This window comes from Rhizomucor pusillus (assembly GCF_041956525.1).
Source record: "Rhizomucor pusillus strain CBS 183.67 unplaced genomic scaffold VTP01scaffold_14, whole genome shotgun sequence".
In the NCBI taxonomy this organism is placed as follows: domain Eukaryota; kingdom Fungi; phylum Mucoromycota; class Mucoromycetes; order Mucorales; family Lichtheimiaceae; genus Rhizomucor; species Rhizomucor pusillus.
In genome coordinates this window covers 239354-257276 of record NW_027192156.1, presented here as the reverse complement: position 1 = coordinate 257276, position 17923 = coordinate 239354, and the positions used below count along the sequence as shown (strand labels likewise).

The window sequence follows — 17923 nt, the reverse complement described above, 5'->3', positions numbered from 1 at the left end:
GGACGCTGCTGATGTGATTCAAATGTTATTGCTAAGCTTATGTAAAACTTGAAGCACTTTCAGGATTTGTGTTAGCCACCAACTGGAAATTCTGACTGCTCGAATTCATTATACACCATTATTACCTGAGTACCTGACTGTGCTACGTCGTACACGTACATATGAAGAGTTCGCTTGGTGTGGGGAAGTAGCAAAATTAAGATCAGATTGAAGTCAAGTACGGTATCGATTGATCGTGTTGCGTGTAATCAGAACACTGCTGCAATTGCAGCCAACCAGAGCAGTCTATCAAGTACTATGTGTATTCTGTTAGCTGGAAGCTTCAAGAATTGCAGCGATCCAATATAATTTGAACATGACATTCTCACATTTCTTGCTCCACCACGGCGTTTTACCGACGCGTATTTTTCCCAATATGGCACCCTATCTGTTTCCAGAACCCGTTATGCTGAATAGGGTTGCATAATTCTTCCGCCAAAATCCGCGCGGTAGCCATGATCAAGATGATACACAATTGCTAATCTTGTTTGACGATATCACCTTTCAATTACAGTGATTAATGCTAGTTCCCTGACTTTAGAGCTATAATCGATGTATTTTCCCGATCACCAATATACGTCCGAAAAGAGTCTCGACCTTAAGGTTACCGTCCCCTGTGGAACTGTGCGTGGAATAGAAAAAGTTTCTTCACAAAGAACGCGCTTTTCAAGCTAACCATATGGATATACAATTCACGATGCCTATTACATGGATTTGACTGCAAACGTAGACCGTGAGATACTCAAGTGGGAGGACATGGCAAGGATAGCTTGCGGACCTCTGCAGCCGCCAAACCTTACTACCATTGCGCTCGATTAATGCAACTTATTAAAATGGAACTTTTTTTGCCAAATAAGCATTATTCCTTTATCGTAACGAGCATTGTTCTTTTTAAATACAAAGTGGGAACCTTGCCCTTGGATTTCTGGTGGAACAATGTTCTTCGTGTAGAGCAATCGGCCCGATCCGCATGGAACACACAGAGAGTCAGAATAAATATAAACCGGCTGATGAATACACGCAAAAGATGCGCGTTGTCTGTATATCTATTTCAATGAAAGGTCATCTCGCGGCGGTGCTTTCAACCTTTTCCCTTTTGTTTCTGCAATCGAGTCTGGCCCTCAATGTGAGCGATATTACCCAATGCCCAAAACTGGCTCCTCGAGAATCGCCTCCTGCCAACGTATCGGATCTGCGTATCGATGATATCTCGGTTGTTGGCGCTCTCGGAGACAGGTAACTTGCGCTTTTCGGTTGTAAACAGAACGAAAAGTCTAACGTATATGCACGTCTGCAAACCCAAGTATCATGGCAGGCTTCGCCCTGAAAGGTGTTAATTACAATGGCACTGGTCTTTTGAATGCGAGCAGCATCACAGAGTTTCGAGGATACAGCTACCTAATCGGAGGAGACGAAGGCGCATCGACTGTTGCCAATTTCATCAAGCATTATAATCCTATACTTCAAGGGCCATCCAAAGGTTCTCATTTGGCTGAAATCTGCCAAGGTAAATGGTTTGCAATGATGGATCTCTTGGTCATGTCTAGATACTTACACATTGATATACCGTAGCGGAACTTTGCCTAGATTTCATCAGTAAATTGCAGAAGCTTCAATTTAAGTAGGCCAACATTATTGACGATCCAATCTCTAGGATTCCCCGAGAAGGATGTCCTGAATGCTGCTTTGAGTGCTGCTATTGCAATGAATCTCGACGACGAACTTGATTATCTTATTAAGAGTAAGATCAAATATAATATTTGCTGTAGTGGTCATGCATTGACGTCTAAGTCGTTCGCAGGAATGAAGAGCATGCCATCCATTGACTTTGAGAATGATTGGAAAATGATCGGTATCCAGATTGGAAGTAAGAAGGGATAATAGAAAGTTTTATCAGCATGAAGGATTTAGATTTTTGACTCTACATAATGTTTATCTGTAGGTAACGATCAATGTGCCTCTTGTCTGTTACCGTGGAAGGACGAAGTTAGCGTGGATGCGTATGCTAACTATGTTGAAGGTGCTATTAACCGCATCAAGGCAGAGATCCCTCGCACTATTGTCCAGCTCATTGGTGTTTTTAATGTCTCCCAAGTCTATTATCTTACGGAAGGCCAGTCTTACTGCCACCCTCTGCTGAATATCAGCGATGCCATAATTAATCGACTCGAGTGCTCGTGTTTCCTCGGATCTGACGAGGATCGTAAGAACATGGACGAATTGGTTGCAGGCAAGCAAAAAGCTGGGACTCAATCATCATTCCAGCAATACTTGCTGATATGACACGCCCTTCACAGGATACAATGCAAGATTGGAGGCCATCTATGAGAAATTCAAAGCTCAGCAGACCTCTGATTTTGCCGTAGTCTATCAACCTGCTAACTTTGATATCATGTCCTTTCCAATCGATCTTTTGAGGTAATTTAGCAACTACTATGATGAAGAAGATGCCTTGAAGTTAATGTTTTCCATCTGAAGCAACGTTGATTGTTTCCATCCGAACGAAAAGGCTCATTCGTGGATAGCAAAGGTAAATTATCGGGTAATATTGAAACCTTTTTCAAGTGACCCTGACTACGCATACAACACTAGGTTGCATGGAACTTTATCCATACTCCAAGAAACTTGCACCCAAGCGTCATAAAATATAATTCTAATGAGGAGGTAAATACAACAGATAGTTCCAGGGTCCAGCTGCTGGTCGAACCTTCTTCAAAAGGCACAGAAGACTGACGGAATCGCTATTAGATTTATTGTCCAACCGAACAGGATCGTATTTTGCTTTAAACAGTAGTGTTCCCGAAACACCGGCTATTCCTCTATCTTTCAGTTGTATTACTTCAAATCTACCACTATATGTATTAGCTTTATATATTAGTTACCTATTTGTGAAGTATCGATCTAGCACTACTTGTACTACAAGCTATTATATAATTGATCACTAAATACGAGAAGACTTGTCGAAACCTATACATGACTATATCTTCGCACACACTAAATAAGTAGAACAACAGACTACGGAGATAAGTTAGCGTTTGATGAACTAAGTTTTTATTCCAAGGAAGAAATGAAATAAATTGGACAGTTGCGAAAATCAATTTTGAGGATGCAGATATATACGTGCTGGGGGGTATTGGTGTACTATATCCTTTTACAGAGAAATGTTCATGGTATATGTCATAGATTTACTCGATCTCCAGTGGATGTCTTCTGCTCCTCTGTATCAGTGTTCGGAGGAGTGGGAGGGTCGTCGTGACGCTGTTCAGTTTCGTCAGGCTTTGCAGAGGAGTCGGCAGCTTCGTCCTTCTCAGTATGGTCGCCGCCATCAGAGTTCTTTGCGCCATCGTTAGAATTCTTTGCATCGCCGTCACTTTCTGGTTTTTCGTTGTAGTGCAAACGTGCTTGCTCGCGGTCCTGCTCAATCTTCTCCAGGAACTCGGGGACGCCCGCGAAAATACGCTCGAAAATGCCATCTTCCGGCTTTTCAATATCTGCCTCCACCCATTGAGCAATGAAATAGCTCTCCAACTCGGCAGTAGTAACTTTGTTTTCCGGGATCAAGTCTGCAAACCGGCGCTTCAAGGTGTCTATGTCATTGTTTTCATCGTTTTGGAAAACAGGTTCCAATGTATCTGGATCGTAACCGAAGAACTTGACGAACATTTCTTCAATTTGCTGGCGGTCAGCGTAATCTATCTTGATCTTGATATCCATTCGTCCAGGGCGCAGCAAAGGAGGAGGGATCTTGGTGATATCGTTGCATGTCATAAAGACCATCGAGCCCGACTGACCCTGAATACCGTCCAAGGCATTGAGCATGCCTGCCAGTGTCACGCCCGATCCGTCATCAGAGTCGCCGTAATGGTCAAAATCTTCCAGGACAATAATTGCATTCGAGGGAGCTTCAGCAAGCGTATCAAGAAATTGTGAATCGCTTGGAATTTCGCGAAGACCGACAATCGCCACGTCCATTCGAAGATAGCACTATAGATAAAGCATAAGCATACAGAACATTAACTGTGACGTTCTAGAGATGATAACTTACCGCAAGTGCTTGGATAATTGACGTTTTACCAGTTCCAGGAGGGCCATGCAAGAGATATCTGTAAGGCAAAATAGTTTAGTCATATTCCGATAGAATGCATTGTGCAGATTCACATCAAACTGACCCTCTGCGATATGGAACTCCTCTCGTTTTGTACCAACGCTTGCGACGACGGAAAGTCTCCATATCTACAAATCCAGGAACATGTAAGCAAACCTTAGCCTCTGGTATCGCACTGACCTGTGAGATCTTACCTTGTATAAGCATCTCCTTGATACCCTCTTTCAAGACAACGGTGTGCAAAGGACGCGGTTCCATAACTTTATAGATATACCAGCCATAGCCAGTAGTTTTTCTGATAGCAGTCTATGATGGGATTCATTGTTAGTCAAGAAATATGAAACCACGCCATCATCGATAGGTATACCTTGTCGTTATTTTTGGTATTGTACATGTCTGACCATTCTTGGATGAATTGCTTGAGCAGCTGGAGATTGTTGCCGTCCATTCTAATTGATAGAATATGTTTGTGAAAATGCTTCTCTGATATAGTAAACGTGATATATTGCTTACGAGATAGTCAGCTGCTTGATCTTTTTTAGTTTCTTTTCGTCTTCGTTGTCATCGCCTCGTTTAGCCCGGATCATGTAGCCTTTGTATTCGAATTCTTGTACGACATCATCCGCTGAAATTTCAATGTCAGTTACTTGTACAGAATGTGAATAATATGGCTAAGACTTACGGGGAACAAACGCTACGACAGGGAGCTTTTCACCTTCGTCATCATCGTCGTCGTCATCATCGTCGCTATCCGAGTTATCCTCATCGAACGCATATAAATGGTCCAGATCTGGAATATCGATCGAATTATTTCGCACAAAAGCATCGACGGCAGTGTAAACATTGTTGAAGCAATCCAACGTTACAGAGACTTCGACTTGTTTTCTCTGCAACCTGTCCCAGATGTATGCAAGCAATTGCTGCCATCTCGTTTGAAGGATAGCTAATCCGGTGATTCGTTAATGAATAATTTTATCTTAAAACGGTGAATTACACAAGGATGACTTACTTGCAATGTAGAAACCGAGACTGAGGACAACGAAATCATTGCCAAAATATCGCTTGCCAAGGTTTACAATTCGTTGACCAAGGATCTTTTCCCAGAATGCCTCGTCGGATATGAATTCCAGGAAGGTGAGGATTTTATCGATTGCCATCGAAGGGCGGGTTACTGCTGATGTGGATGATTGCGGCATGTTCTTTTGTATCAATCAAGAAATACGAAATAAAGAAGGTAGTAATGAAATAAAAGATGAAAAAATGGTATTGCTCCAAAACTGCATGTCGACAGAGTTTAAATATAGGTTGGTGGTGGTTGCCGCAGTCGCACGCCAGCCCCTTTCTGGTGCCGCAGTTGTCATGGTAACAGCAATTATGAATTCACTCGGCAGACATTATAGTTTCGGCTTAGCACTTCAATGACTCAGATTGAAATGTTAGTTTTTTCTTCAGAAAGAAGTGGTGCCGCAGCTACCCACACCAGTGGGTTCTAGTCTGGAATTTTTTTTTGGAGTTGAAAACCGCATCGAGTAAGCTGAGACCAGAGAAAGTTAGACTCTTTTTGTGTGGCGAGGGACTATGAGTACGCCTGAGGAAGAGAAAGAGAATCGAGAGTTGCAGCAAGAGGAACGCTTGGCATTGGAAGCTATATATGGACCGGAGGCCGTACAGACCAGCCCCGAGATCGACGACGCTCTTGTTTTGGTTGTCAATGTCGATCAAGAAAGTGAAGAAGAACTGAAATCGCAACGAGTCATGAACCTGCATGTATTCCTTCCCGCGACATATCCAAGCAAGGAGCCTCCGGACTTTGAGGTATCCTCTGTGTATTGTGGATCGAGGCGCGTCGACGGCAAAATGTTGGAAACGATTAGACGCGAATTCCACAGCATGTTTCAACCTGGACAAGTTGTCCTTTTCGAATGGATCAGTTGGTTGCGGGACTACATAGAATCCGAAGTCGAGAAAAGCGTACAAGAATTGTCAGATATACTAGAACAGCAAACGTTGGAGGATAACAAATACGACGCAGCTGACGACGACGAGAGCAAGGGTGACGAAGAGGCTGCTACTGCTGCTACTGCTGCTACTGCTGCCACGCATAGCAGCAAAACCGCCAGCAACCAAGATGATATCAACGTGCCTATACCAGATATATTTTCTAGCGAGCCGCTTGTAGATCGAAAATCAGTATTCGTAGCGCACGTAGCACCTGTGCAAAGTGCAAGACAAGTGCAAAGGGTCGTGGCCAAGCTGCTAGAGAACAAGAAGATTGCAAAGGCGACACATAATATAATGGCATATCGAATAGTCCTGGATGATGGTCGGATTTTGCAGGACAACGACGATGATGGCGAGACAGCTGCTGGCGGTTAGTGCCGGGAAATAGACTCTTTGCTCGAACGTAACAGTAACCATCGTTTTACAGGCCGTCTGATGCATCTGATGCAGATACTGGATGTCAAGAACGTCGTCGTTGTGGTATCCAGGTGGTTTGGAGGTAATGTCTATCTAAACATGTACTGAGGATATACCTTAACAATGTCTTCGCAGGCATATTGCTAGGTGCTGATCGATTCAAGGATATCAATAACTGCGCAAGGAAAGCGTTAGAGGACTGCGGTTACATCAAAGATGAACAGACATCGGCTGAGAACAAGTCGAATAAGAGCAATAAAAGCAAACGGAAAAAGTAACTGAAACAATGTACATTTTATTGACGAGTGGTACGACATCCTTAAAAACCTTCAGGGCTGGTTCTTTGGGTCTTCTTGGTAAATTTGGGCACCTTATGGAATGATTTGCGGTGACCAGGGGAGGAGGGGCTGAATACGGTGTATTTGTCTCTGGGGTGCATTTCAGATTCTTTTGGCAATTCCAATGCTTTGTCGAGTGCTTTGCATCGTACGCCGGAAGCTGCGACGGTGGCGATAACGTCGTCTACGGCTCTTAATCGCTTCCGTACATTGGCTTTACGAGTGGCTGACATGCGGAACGGGTTCTTCCTATAGTTCCAAGTGAGTAAAGCACGCAAGCGATCGTACACATGTGTGCACATACCAAAGAAGACCGCCTTGGGCTACAAAGGACGGACGGAATGCACCGAACATAATCTATGTATTGGTTGAAGAAACCCCAGACCGGGCCCTGAGCTTGCATTGGAGATATTCATATTCATGCCAGTGGCTTGGTGGCAACTTTTAGACCTGCACTGCCTTCCAGACGCATAGCTTCCACTCTCGTAAAAATGTCAACCAACACGATCACCCAAGACGTTGCTTTACCGTTTGGCAAGGAACTTGCAGCGAATGGTATGTCCATTCATGAACAGAAAGTACTTTTTCCTGCTAAAACTGGACCGAAAACAGAGAAGAAAACCCGGGACAAGGCTGTGCGATCCCTCCGAAAGTTCATTTCCACAGGCCCTTCCTTGTCCAAACTCGACTTGTTGAAACTTTGGAAGGGTCTTTTTTATTGTAAGCCTAGAAACGACTTGTTCAGCTGATATCACAAGGACTGTGCTGATGTTGGGATCAACAGGCTTTTGGATGTCAGATAAACCTTTGGTTCAGCAAGCCTTGGCAGAAGATCTCGCCTCTCTTGTACAGGATATACCCGCGAATAACGTTATTCCATTCCTTGAGGCATTCTGGGAGATCCACTGTGCAGAGTGGCATGGTTTGGATAGAATCAGGTATCTATTTGCAAATTTGGACCGTCGACGCGAAACAGACAACTTAGTGTTGGACTAGATTGGACAAGTATTATATGCTCTTCCGCAAGATGATCTTTTATACTTTCCTCTATCTCGCGAACCAGGATTGGAGCTCTGAAAAGATGGAAGAATACAACAAAATGCTGCTTCGAGTACCATTAAAGTGAGTCAATATACGGTTACACTATGTGGAGCGAATCATTAATGGAAACAATGTAGCCCGACTGACCGAACAAAGCCAGATGCTATAAAATACTTCCTCATTGATATTTACTTTGAAGAGCTACAAAAGGTTCTAGAATTGCAAGTCGAGCAAGGCGAGGAGATCCATTTGGATGAGGAGCAGGCCGAGTATCCTTTCCAAGTACTAGCTAAAGATTGCATGAACAAGGTCGTACGTAAACAGGCAAAGGAGATGCTCGAGTCACGACAGGAAGATAGCGAGGCAGATGAGCAAGACGAAGATGAGGAAATGAGCCAAGACGAAGAATAATATTGACATCGGCATTTAAATCTCTTACTCACCCCACACAAGAATCTCATTATTCATATCATCTTGCATTTTATTTTTGTTTAATCATGTAGTTTCCCATTTTTTTCCGAGTAAATGTATGCGTTCTAAAACAGCTGGTAGATTCTACATGAAACGTCTAGACATTTTATTTTGCAAGACTTGGAGTTGCTTTTCGTAATTTGATGAAGCTTTTAGAGAACTATGTTCTAGTTTGTTTTGTTTGTAAAGCCAAGAGACCGACTTCTTGTGGGATTTTTGCCCGCTGGAAATGGCAGGGGAAAATTGGACTGGTCCTGGGACTTTGCAAGTGGGTACGTTTCTCTCTGTGCACTCGCTGTCCCCCTTCCGATCGTACCCTCTGCTTTATAAAAGTGAACGATATTATACCCTTGATTATCCTAATCACGACTCTCTTTGCAAACGTCAAACGTCAAGCCAAGATCTACAGATCGATCACTTGACTTCGGCGCTTTATCCATACTGTTTGCTCCGTGAGGGCATGTCCTTGGCCAAATCGTTGATTCTCTCTTTCGATCGCTTTTTGCCTTTGATATCTACGTTTTGGCGCCATGTACCCACACCGGCCGCAGCGTGATAGTCAGCACTATGCCTATCAAACCGTCGATGTAAATGTCTCTGGCCCTCTGTATCACCAACAGCCGCATGCATCTGTCAATCGTGCCTCTGGTCCCGGAGGTATTACCAATATGCCGTATACCCAACCATACGTGGATATGAATTTGAATAATATGCCTGCGTATATTCCACAGCAGCCGTATCTCCAGCAGCAGCCGCAACAGCAACAACAACAACAACAACAACAACAGCAGCAGCAGCAGCAGCAGCAGCAGCAAAATATTAGCTATGCAACGCCTGAACCGCTACCAAGTGCGACCGATTTACAGCCTACACCCGTCCTGACACCGTCTCAGCTGGCTGATTTTGCATCCTCTATGGTGTATCTAATGTGGCATGCAAGGCGTCCGTCCGTCATGGCGCTACACACTGAATCTAGCGGAAATGCACAGCTTTCCGATACATATGCGAATTCTCAAAGCGACCGGCAAAGCAGAGAAACCGCAACTATAGCCAATTTGACGAGTGCAGCATTTAAAAAATATTGTAAACAGGCAGGTTGTGGAATTCTAAGCTAATTTTCAGACATGTTAACTGCAGGAAATGTTAGATTTTGCATGCTACCCAGCTCTCGGAATCCGTCGTCATGCTGTCATTGAAATTTATAGCAATGCTGCTACAGAGACAGCCGCAGATCCAAGGTGCAGAAGGCTCCGAGTATCGTTTGTTTACAGTGGCACTTATGTTAGGTACTTTGCTAAAGTCTTACGGCTAGCAAGTCGAAGAGTCAAATATATTCAATGATACTCGAATAGGAAACAAGTTCTTGGATGACAACACATTTACGAACAAGACATGGTCCAAAGTATCCGGAATGCAGCTCGCTGATCTCAACGTCATGGAATTCGAGTTCCTACAAGTATTGGATTTTCGGTTGTTTGTACGGAAAGATGAATTTGAACAATGGAAGGTGGCATTGATAAATTTCCGTGCACAATTGGAAAATGCTAATTTGGCAGAAGAGTACGAGAGACAACAACAGATCATACGCGCGACGCTTCGGAGCGTAGGTGTCCCGGTCATGGACCAGCAATGGACGCAAGGGATTTCGCAAGCGCAGCAACATCAACAACAGCAGCAGCAATATAATCAATATCTCAATCTATTTTCCAAGGCGCAACAACCGCAATTTCCCTTACAGCAGATAAACGGTCCATTAGCACGAGTGCCTCTACGAATACCCATGCTTCCCGTTTATGCCAATCCGTCACCTCAACATCATCAATCCGCATCATCCTCCGCCGTGTACAATATGTCGAATGTATCAGAAATGGTGCCATCAACAGTGACTAATACTGTTATGCCGCATCAACAGCAACCGCAACAACCACAGCAGCAGTCATTTTATCCGATAAAAAACTTATCTAATATTACACCCACGCAGCAACAAGCGACTGTGCATAATACTCAACAATATCAAATGCCGTCAACTGCTGGATCCAGTTATGGCGCTTATAATGATTTACCACGGAGGCCTATGAGTGCAAGCTCTGGAAATATAGAGCAATACAACCATCCTCCTGTTTCTTATGTTACTCAGCCGCAACCGCATGCACATGTATCGAGACCCCGGCCTTCACGAGCTACGCGTGTGCATTCCCATCAGTATGCTCCTTTGCGTGCCTACGCTATACAGCGAGTAGCATCGGCGACTTCGCTATCTTCTGCAGCAAACAGTGCCTATCATCTGCCAGCCACTGTAGCACAACAACGACATGCATATGTTCCCAACAATAATGCGCAAATGTTTACGAATAGTCAAGCAGACTGGCAGAGTAATAACAATGGCACGAGCCTGTCAACGCCAGACTATTCCAACATTGTTATGCCTCCGTCATCGGTTACACTTTCACGCTCGGTAACGCAAACGTCTTCACTTAATTACGAAGAAGCAGTCGTTCCCCCGCATGGGCAAAACAAGTAGTGCGGAGTAATCCATTCAAGTAATCACACACGAGTAGAAGAGTAGAATGACACTATATCATATATGGTATTGGATACCGGAGACCGGATTTTGCATTTTATTATGATTTGCATTACATCACAGGGAAATTTACCATCCCTGCCATCCTTCAAGTGATGCTTCGAACAATTCATCCTCTGCACCCTCAATGATTCTGCAGATGGGTGTGAATGGAGATTTGCCAGACTCCTTGATGTAGTCCTGGGCATATTGCAATCCAGCTTTGCGTTCCTTGCGGCCGGCTTCGTGACCAATCCAGGTATAGACTTGGTGGCCGACATCGAAGACATACACGTAGTTTGTATCAAACATGTCCTTGGAGATAGTGCCTTCTGCAACCTGCTCGAACTTGAGTCCGCCGAGACCCAGAGGTCCAGAGCTGCTAAGACGCAGGAGTTTCTTGGTGCCATCCTTCTCTTCAATTTCTTCGTCTTCTGTATCATCCTCATCCTTGACTTCACCTTCGGATCCAAGTGCCTCCCAGAACTGGCGTTCGCTTCCAGAGTTTTGTTCAATGACGACCATCTCGCCCTTGCCATCGCGTTCGCTTAGGAGCTGAGAAATGAACTCTGCAGCCTTAGCTTTTTCAATACCCCGCGACTGGGATCCTTGCCATTGGTATACAGTGTCGCCGGTGTCAAGAACAAACACAGCGGTGGATCGTAAGCTTTCGTGGGACAGCGGTACTTCGGTGATGACGACGGCATTCTGTGTACGGGTGCCTTCAAGAGACGAGGGACGGTGGACGCGGAGCAGACGTTTGGGAAGAACTTCCTCTTCGACGTGGTTGAATCCAGACGCGAAACCGCCTTGAAGATATTGGATTGATTTGAAGTAGCTCCTGAACAATCTAGATTCACGACGTTGGACCTCACGGTGCTGTGTTGCTAGGGTATCAAGGACTATTATCCGTTTTCTCTGTCAGCTCGTACTGGAATGAAAATCTCGAAACGCTTAGCTGTATACTCACAGTCATCCAACTCGACGGTCTTGTATGCTGCTGTGCCAGCTTCGTCCTGAGTGGTTTCTAAGCCAAGCCAAAAGTGGATGTGGTGGACCAAGGCATCGGAATCCTTCTTCAGCGAGGTCTACCGGAATAACAATATTAAATACTTTTTGTTGTTAAGCAACCAATGTTGCCTGATATCTTACCTTCAAAACCACATAGCTGTCGCCTACGCGTTGGGAGAGGAGAAAGAAACGATTGTGAGCCCAATAGTTTCATCAATCACATCGTTTGTCTTGCGTTACCTTGGTAGAATTTGCCGTATTCTTTTTCAGGAACGGTTACTAAGCTAAAGTTCTGAATGCGCCAAATCCAGAGACCCCTAGGAATATAGGCGCGTTAACATTCTTGCCCTGTTACTGACGAGTTTGATGACCTACGGTTCCTTTCCAATGACTGAACCTTCGTAATTCCAGGCAATCTCGAGAGCACCTTCTTCCTTTCGGTGTTGGCGCTCCAGCTCCGAGCCGAAGTTGGCCAAGTTTGTTTCATCTAGGCCTGGTAGTCATCATTTGTTATGAGTTACGGTTGCTTGCGCGCGCGTGCATTTCCGCAACAGATGCTTACGCCAGGTGGAGTTCTTCAACATGCTTGTTCTGCTAGTTTGAAAAAAGACAGCGAGACCGGGCTCCTCCGGATAATTGGCATCTAGTTCATGTGTAACCTTGGATGCATTGACGGAGCAGCAGCAGTAGCCGAGCGAATGGTTTGAAACTGCTTAGCACAAAAGGCTGTTTGACTTTGAAACACCGCGGGGAGAGACCAGGGAGACGGGTCGTAGTGATAGATGCAACTGCCTATATAATATCGCAAGTAACGACTATTATATTTTACAATCTAGAAACATCATTAAATGCAGTGTGGGATGTATATCCGGCTCTAAAAACATGTTCGAAAAATGGATACTACCGTTCGCGGGGAGAGCGCGAGGGCGGCTGTTTAAAATACCTTACAGCCAATAATGTCCCAGAGCTCAAAAACCTAACCAACAAAGCAACAACTATTCTTTTACTTTGAAAATGTATTCCTTGATCTACATATTGGATAGACATTTTTCATTCTTGGGTACCCGAGAAATGAGTTCACCGATAGCAGAGCAAGACAAGGATAACAGATAGCCACGTAAGTAAATTAATATAGGTCTTGGTGGTAAAAATTCGGGTCCCTATGGAAACATGGCGATAAAAGGAGCAATATGAGCGAGCGAAGTGAGATAACGTAAGCTCCTCAAAAGATGTTAAAATTGCCATCGAATAGCCCCGTGACAGCGGACAATGCTACCGTCTACCTTTTGGCTGCGTAGAACTGAAAAGTGCGTGCACATCGGGAGATTGCTAATTTTCGTTCCGGTATGAGCGTCCCTCGTCAGGTCCATAAAAACTGCGTGTACTTTATGTTATGCAAAGACATATAGAGGGGGTTGATATGGAAGACTCTACCGTTTTACAGCGTGTGCTGTTAGAATTTGGATATGCAATAAAGGAAAGGCTTCTGGTCGATACTATCTTCTCGTAGAGCAAAGGCTAAAAGAATTTCAGGATGATGTATCCTCTTGTTCAAGTGTGGTGGGATATTGCACTCGGTGCAAAGATTTGGGTTTCAGCAAATATACTAAGCATGAGCGTCTTTGAAAGCATAAGCTTCCGTGTCTGTCCCTGGATATCCAATTCTGCAATAACTTTCCTTTTTTGAAGCTTCAGGCACACAGGTACACTGCGGAGTTGACACGCAAAAAATGCTTTCACAAAGACATTGACAACTTGGGACGGCGTTTACCTCTCTCGTCTTCTTTACCTTTATCCATGAACTCTCTACCTTCTCTTGCCATTCGGGCTGTCAGCGAGATAGATTCTCTTTTACAAAAAGCCAACGACGAGTGCGACGGTGTCATTGTTTTCTTCAGTGACAAGAATGCTTTGATGAAAGCTTTGCCGGCTTCAAAGACCTACGCCGATCTCGACGCTGGCTTTGGCGATGCCGTTCAAGTCATTGTCAGTGAGACCAAGGTACCTGCTGCGCGTATTGTCATTGCGCCTGTAGGCAGCATTCGCGGCGATTTCGACGACGTTCGTCGATACAAAGGCAAGCTGCAAAATTTTGGTGTCCCAACACCGAAGTCCAAGTAACTGAGGATCCCCGACTGTAGATGCTGCTTTTGCGGCCGGAAAGCGAGCTCTGAAAGCCGGCATTCGGTCGCCTAATGTCTACTTCGCCGATGTGCCTGGAGGCGCCGACAACGCTTGGACTGAGGCCGGAAATGAGTACAAGCACTTCATTGAAGTCACGTTGCTTGGTCTTTTGGATTCTACATTTGAACCCATTGACGCGCGAGAGCATTACGCACGCGTCAAAGCTGACGTTGCAGAGTTTGAAAAGATCACTGTCTTTACTGAAAAGTCTATTTTGTCCCAAGCTGCTGTGAGCGATCTCTTGAAACATGTAGAGGCGATCGAGATTGGACGACGAGTATCCATTGGTGAGAAGAAGCTCTTTTGAAAAGCGATGATCGCATGCTGACGATCTAGGAAAATAGATATCGGATCACCTGATCCAGAGCGCATGTCGCCAGCCAACATTGTAGAATATTTGAAAACGGCATTCAAGAATGACAAGAATATCAAGCTGACGGTCATTGATGACATTGCAGAGATCAAGAAGAACTATCCTTTGGCTCACGCTGTAACAAGAGCCAGCTTAGCAGGTAGATTGGCGTGGCGGTGTATGCGATCTTTATGCTAAATCTGTTTCCAGTCCCTCGGCATCATCCCCGATTCGTCCATTTTGAGTACAAATCGCCGGATCAGACTGAAGTGAAGGAGAAGTAAGTTGGGCTTGGCATTTCTATCGCAAGAGAAAAGCATTCTAAACTGATAACTATGTAGTCTCTACTTTGTAGGCAAAGGTGTTACTTACGATACTGGTGGTGCAGACATTAAATGCAGTGGACACATGAGAGGTACAGTGTGCAGCTGGTGGAGAAGCTTATTTTCTATTTTGCTCATATGACGCTCTAGCCATGTCGCATGACAAGTGCGGTGCAGCTACTGTCGCTGGTTTTATGAAGACCCTTAGCTTGTTGCAACCAAACAAGGTTAACGTTCGTGCTGGTATTGCACTTGTCCGCAACTCGGTCGGTTCTGATTCGTATGTCAGCGATGAAATTATATACTCACGAAGTGGAACTCGAGGTATTACGACGGAATCTACCAGAGTTTATCCAGTTGTACCTGTATTTAACCGCTTTGGTTTACATATAGTGCTGGTTGGAAACACGGACGCAGAAGGTCGCATGGTCATGACTGATCTCCTGTGCGAGTTCAAGGAGCAAGTTATTGCTGAAAAGCAGAGCAACACTCCAGCATCCAAGGCTCCCAGCTTTTTGATCACTGTTGCTACCTTGACGGGTCATGCCCTGAGAGCATACGACGGCTACGGAATTGCACTCGATAATGGTTTCTCTCGTCGCCACAAGATTAGCAAGCGTATCTACGAAGCCGGTCATATCCTGGCGGATCCATTTGAGATCTCCACCTTCCGTCGCGAGGATATTGCTGTAGTTCGACCAGGTCGATCCAGCGAAGATGTCGTTCAAGCTAACGATAAGGCAAGCACTGCTACCAACCGTGGCCACCAATACCCAGCAGGATTTATGCTTATTGCTTCTGGTCTTGATAAGCATGGGCTTGATAGCGAAACTCCTATCGGTTTCACCCACATGGATGTTGCTGGATCGGCTGAAACAATCGATGCTGTCGGTTGGAGTATACCGCGCGTTACTGGCTCTCCAGTGCCTGCATTGACTGGCGCATTTGCTTTGTAATTAGTTCTTCTGTCAATGTTGCATATTGCATATCGTTTGTTCAATACATTTCTGCTGCTCTTGACGAGCAACCACATCTTCAGACGCTATTCCCTATTAATCTAAGCTGCTAACGCGGCATGTTTGTGGGGTTCTAGATAACAGTATAGTACGCTAGCTGCAAAGATGCTATAGATGTATGTCCATAGACAAATTTACTGTGTTCCAATTCGTGCTGTGCAGCGTGGATTGCGGCTGAAGAATGGTGACCAATCACTCGGGGTTCTCATATGTCAAGATATTACGTGTCAGAAACATGTGTTTGCAAGGAAGGCTAATCACTCAGTCGCTGGTCACCATAGCTGCAAGATATCAAGCGATTCTCGTCACTGGTGATCAGCGCATAAGCAAAGAAAAGAAGAAGCTTAAATATCAGCGCAAAGTATGAATACAAAAACGGAAAGGGGCTACAACAACTTCCCACAGCTCCAGCACAAGCGACATTTTCTCCGGTGAATGACGCCATTTTGAACGATATTGTCATATTGGCCGAGGATTTTTACTGGGACTGTTTTCTATTGAACAATGAGGTATGCGTGCTCGAAGTATCAGCAGTAGCTGTGGTCAATATGTGGCAATTGTCTACCAACTGGTGCCTTGAGCCTTGTTTAAAGTGTTTTAGCGAAGACGACGCATTCAAGAAGCGCGCGGAAATCGCTTTTATCGAACGCCACTGCCAAAGCTTTGCAAGGGCCCAAGGCGAACAAGCGTTCAAAAAAGCTGTTGGTAGGCTGCGGCGTGCTGGATGTTTGTTATCCAACTGACGACACGACCATCGTCATTGGCTTCGCTCGAATCGAAGAAGAAACCAGAAATGTCTTTCAAAGACCTTGATAGTTTGTTGTCTGCGAAACGAATCGGTCTCTTTCCTGTGTCGTCTGTTTTAAGTCTTCTAATTGTTCTTTCTTTTCCTTGTCGTTCGATCTGTCTGACCGATAAAGAAGAATGGCCATGGTTCTTTGTTTTTTTCATGGGTGTAGACGGCTGAAGTAAGCTTTGAGAATCCCGAGACGAGCCCTTATGGTCTTTATTTACAGCAACGTTCAATCTCCTGTTGCTTTTGGATGGAAAATCAAGGTGCACTTGCATTAGAATGTAACTGAAAAACGAACTTTTGGCCCGTAAAAGGTGGCAAAGAATAACCGAAGCCATTTTGGAATGCAGACTTGGTTTCAATCATCTTTTGCATCATGATCTCTTTTTCAAGTAGAGCAGTATTCTAGATACATAGCCAAAAATATAAAGCAACTCTTCTGCGGTTGATCGAAGAGCGCATTAACTAGTCAATGATCGGTGAGGACGTGTAGTGCAGCTTTTTGACTGTACCACCTCAACCTGTTCAAAAGAGGCATTTCCAGTTGCATAAGCAGTTCTCCCCAGCTGGACCCTTTCGATCACAGTTTTTCCCAGACTCGTTGATCGCTTTGAGTAATCTTGCCCAACCAATCGATTTGCTTCCGCGGGACAATCTTTGCAGTGAATGTAATCACTGAAAGCGCATTCGTACGAACGAGTCAGCGAGATATGTATTTGATCATGCAGGGCGCAGGGTTGATCACGTTACTTTGACTGCTGCGTTGGTAGCGCAGAGTGGGAAGAAGACCGGTGAGGGAAGAGAAGGAAGCTTATTTGCAATCTCGAAGATTCAAAGTGAGCATGAAATATGATTGGTCTTTACGTTCCTGAACTCACGTGGATGCGCACATGAAAGGCTGAATCCGGTAAAATTTCCGGGCAACACCATCGTTCCCCGTGTCCAGCGAAACAGCCGCCCCTGAAGGTCTTGTGTCTTAATCTCTCTTTTAAGAGGAAAACAATGGACGGCCGCTGCAGAGCCATCCAGGGCAATTCAAAAGACAGTCATCTTTGTAACGTTTGGGTTAATCCGCGATATTTTCTAGTCAAAAACAGTTGGTGCATGCTTTGAACTCGAAGCGGAAACCCCGAGGGGCAAGAAGCTTGTGTGGAGTTGCGTTCTTTTTTTTTTTTTTTCTTGGGTCCCAACAATCTGTCCGACCAGACAGACCTCCAGTCGGCGCGTTACCTACCTCTCTCTCTCTCTCTCTCTCTCTCTCTTCTTCTCTTC

The 17923-nt window shown here is 44.8% G+C and overlaps 8 protein-coding genes across 8 annotated transcripts; 5 read left to right on the top strand and 3 right to left on the bottom strand.

The window, feature by feature from the left end:
- Nucleotides 1–1009: 1009 nt before the first annotated feature.
- Nucleotides 1010–2826, top strand: VTP01DRAFT_2782 (uncharacterized protein; the record flags this gene model as incomplete). The annotated part of the gene is made up of 10 exons (XM_069381281.1): nt 1010–1275; nt 1344–1546; nt 1612–1635; nt 1694–1780; nt 1841–1906; nt 1982–2269; nt 2337–2457; nt 2518–2569; nt 2632–2703; nt 2788–2826. The coding sequence occupies 10 exons, from the start codon at nt 1010–1012 to the stop codon at nt 2824–2826; spliced, it is 1218 nt and encodes a 405-aa protein (XP_069236989.1).
- A 390-nt stretch (nt 2827–3216) lies between these two features.
- VTP01DRAFT_2781 (uncharacterized protein) lies at nt 3217–5340 on the bottom strand (the record flags this gene model as incomplete). The annotated part of the gene is made up of 8 exons (XM_069381280.1): nt 3217–4023; nt 4085–4142; nt 4209–4272; nt 4339–4450; nt 4512–4593; nt 4658–4769; nt 4827–5087; nt 5154–5340. 8 exons carry the CDS (start codon nt 5338–5340, stop codon nt 3217–3219), a joined length of 1683 nt encoding a protein of 560 aa, XP_069236988.1.
- A 382-nt stretch (nt 5341–5722) lies between these two features.
- Nucleotides 5723–6840, top strand: VTP01DRAFT_2780 (uncharacterized protein; the record flags this gene model as incomplete). The annotated part of the gene is made up of 3 exons (XM_069381279.1): nt 5723–6515; nt 6573–6644; nt 6698–6840. The coding sequence occupies 3 exons, from the start codon at nt 5723–5725 to the stop codon at nt 6838–6840; spliced, it is 1008 nt and encodes a 335-aa protein (XP_069236987.1).
- Nucleotides 6841–6881: 41 nt separating this feature from the next.
- Nucleotides 6882–7254, bottom strand: VTP01DRAFT_2779 (mitochondrial 54S ribosomal protein mL60; the record flags this gene model as incomplete). The annotated part of the gene is made up of 2 exons (XM_069381277.1): nt 6882–7149; nt 7205–7254. The coding sequence occupies 2 exons, from the start codon at nt 7252–7254 to the stop codon at nt 6882–6884; spliced, it is 318 nt and encodes a 105-aa protein (XP_069236986.1).
- A 137-nt stretch (nt 7255–7391) lies between these two features.
- VTP01DRAFT_2778 (uncharacterized protein) lies at nt 7392–8352 on the top strand (the record flags this gene model as incomplete). The annotated part of the gene is made up of 5 exons (XM_069381276.1): nt 7392–7455; nt 7513–7620; nt 7685–7838; nt 7897–8022; nt 8079–8352. The coding sequence occupies 5 exons, from the start codon at nt 7392–7394 to the stop codon at nt 8350–8352; spliced, it is 726 nt and encodes a 241-aa protein (XP_069236985.1).
- Nucleotides 8353–8942: 590 nt separating this feature from the next.
- On the top strand, nt 8943–10933 carry VTP01DRAFT_2777 (uncharacterized protein; the record flags this gene model as incomplete). The annotated part of the gene is made up of 3 exons (XM_069381275.1): nt 8943–9503; nt 9560–9698; nt 9765–10933. 3 exons carry the CDS (start codon nt 8943–8945, stop codon nt 10931–10933), a joined length of 1869 nt encoding a protein of 622 aa, XP_069236984.1.
- Nucleotides 10934–11062: 129 nt separating this feature from the next.
- Nucleotides 11063–12567, bottom strand: VTP01DRAFT_2776 (uncharacterized protein; the record flags this gene model as incomplete). Its single annotated transcript, XM_069381274.1, has 6 exons — nt 11063–11874; nt 11943–12060; nt 12125–12147; nt 12224–12300; nt 12359–12476; nt 12546–12567. 6 exons carry the CDS (start codon nt 12565–12567, stop codon nt 11063–11065), a joined length of 1170 nt encoding a protein of 389 aa, XP_069236983.1.
- Nucleotides 12568–13780: 1213 nt separating this feature from the next.
- On the top strand, nt 13781–15798 carry VTP01DRAFT_2775 (uncharacterized protein; the record flags this gene model as incomplete). Its single annotated transcript, XM_069381273.1, has 7 exons — nt 13781–14060; nt 14125–14454; nt 14512–14679; nt 14730–14799; nt 14861–14934; nt 14993–15166; nt 15236–15798. 7 exons carry the CDS (start codon nt 13781–13783, stop codon nt 15796–15798), a joined length of 1659 nt encoding a protein of 552 aa, XP_069236982.1.
- Nucleotides 15799–17923: the final 2125 nt, after the last annotated feature.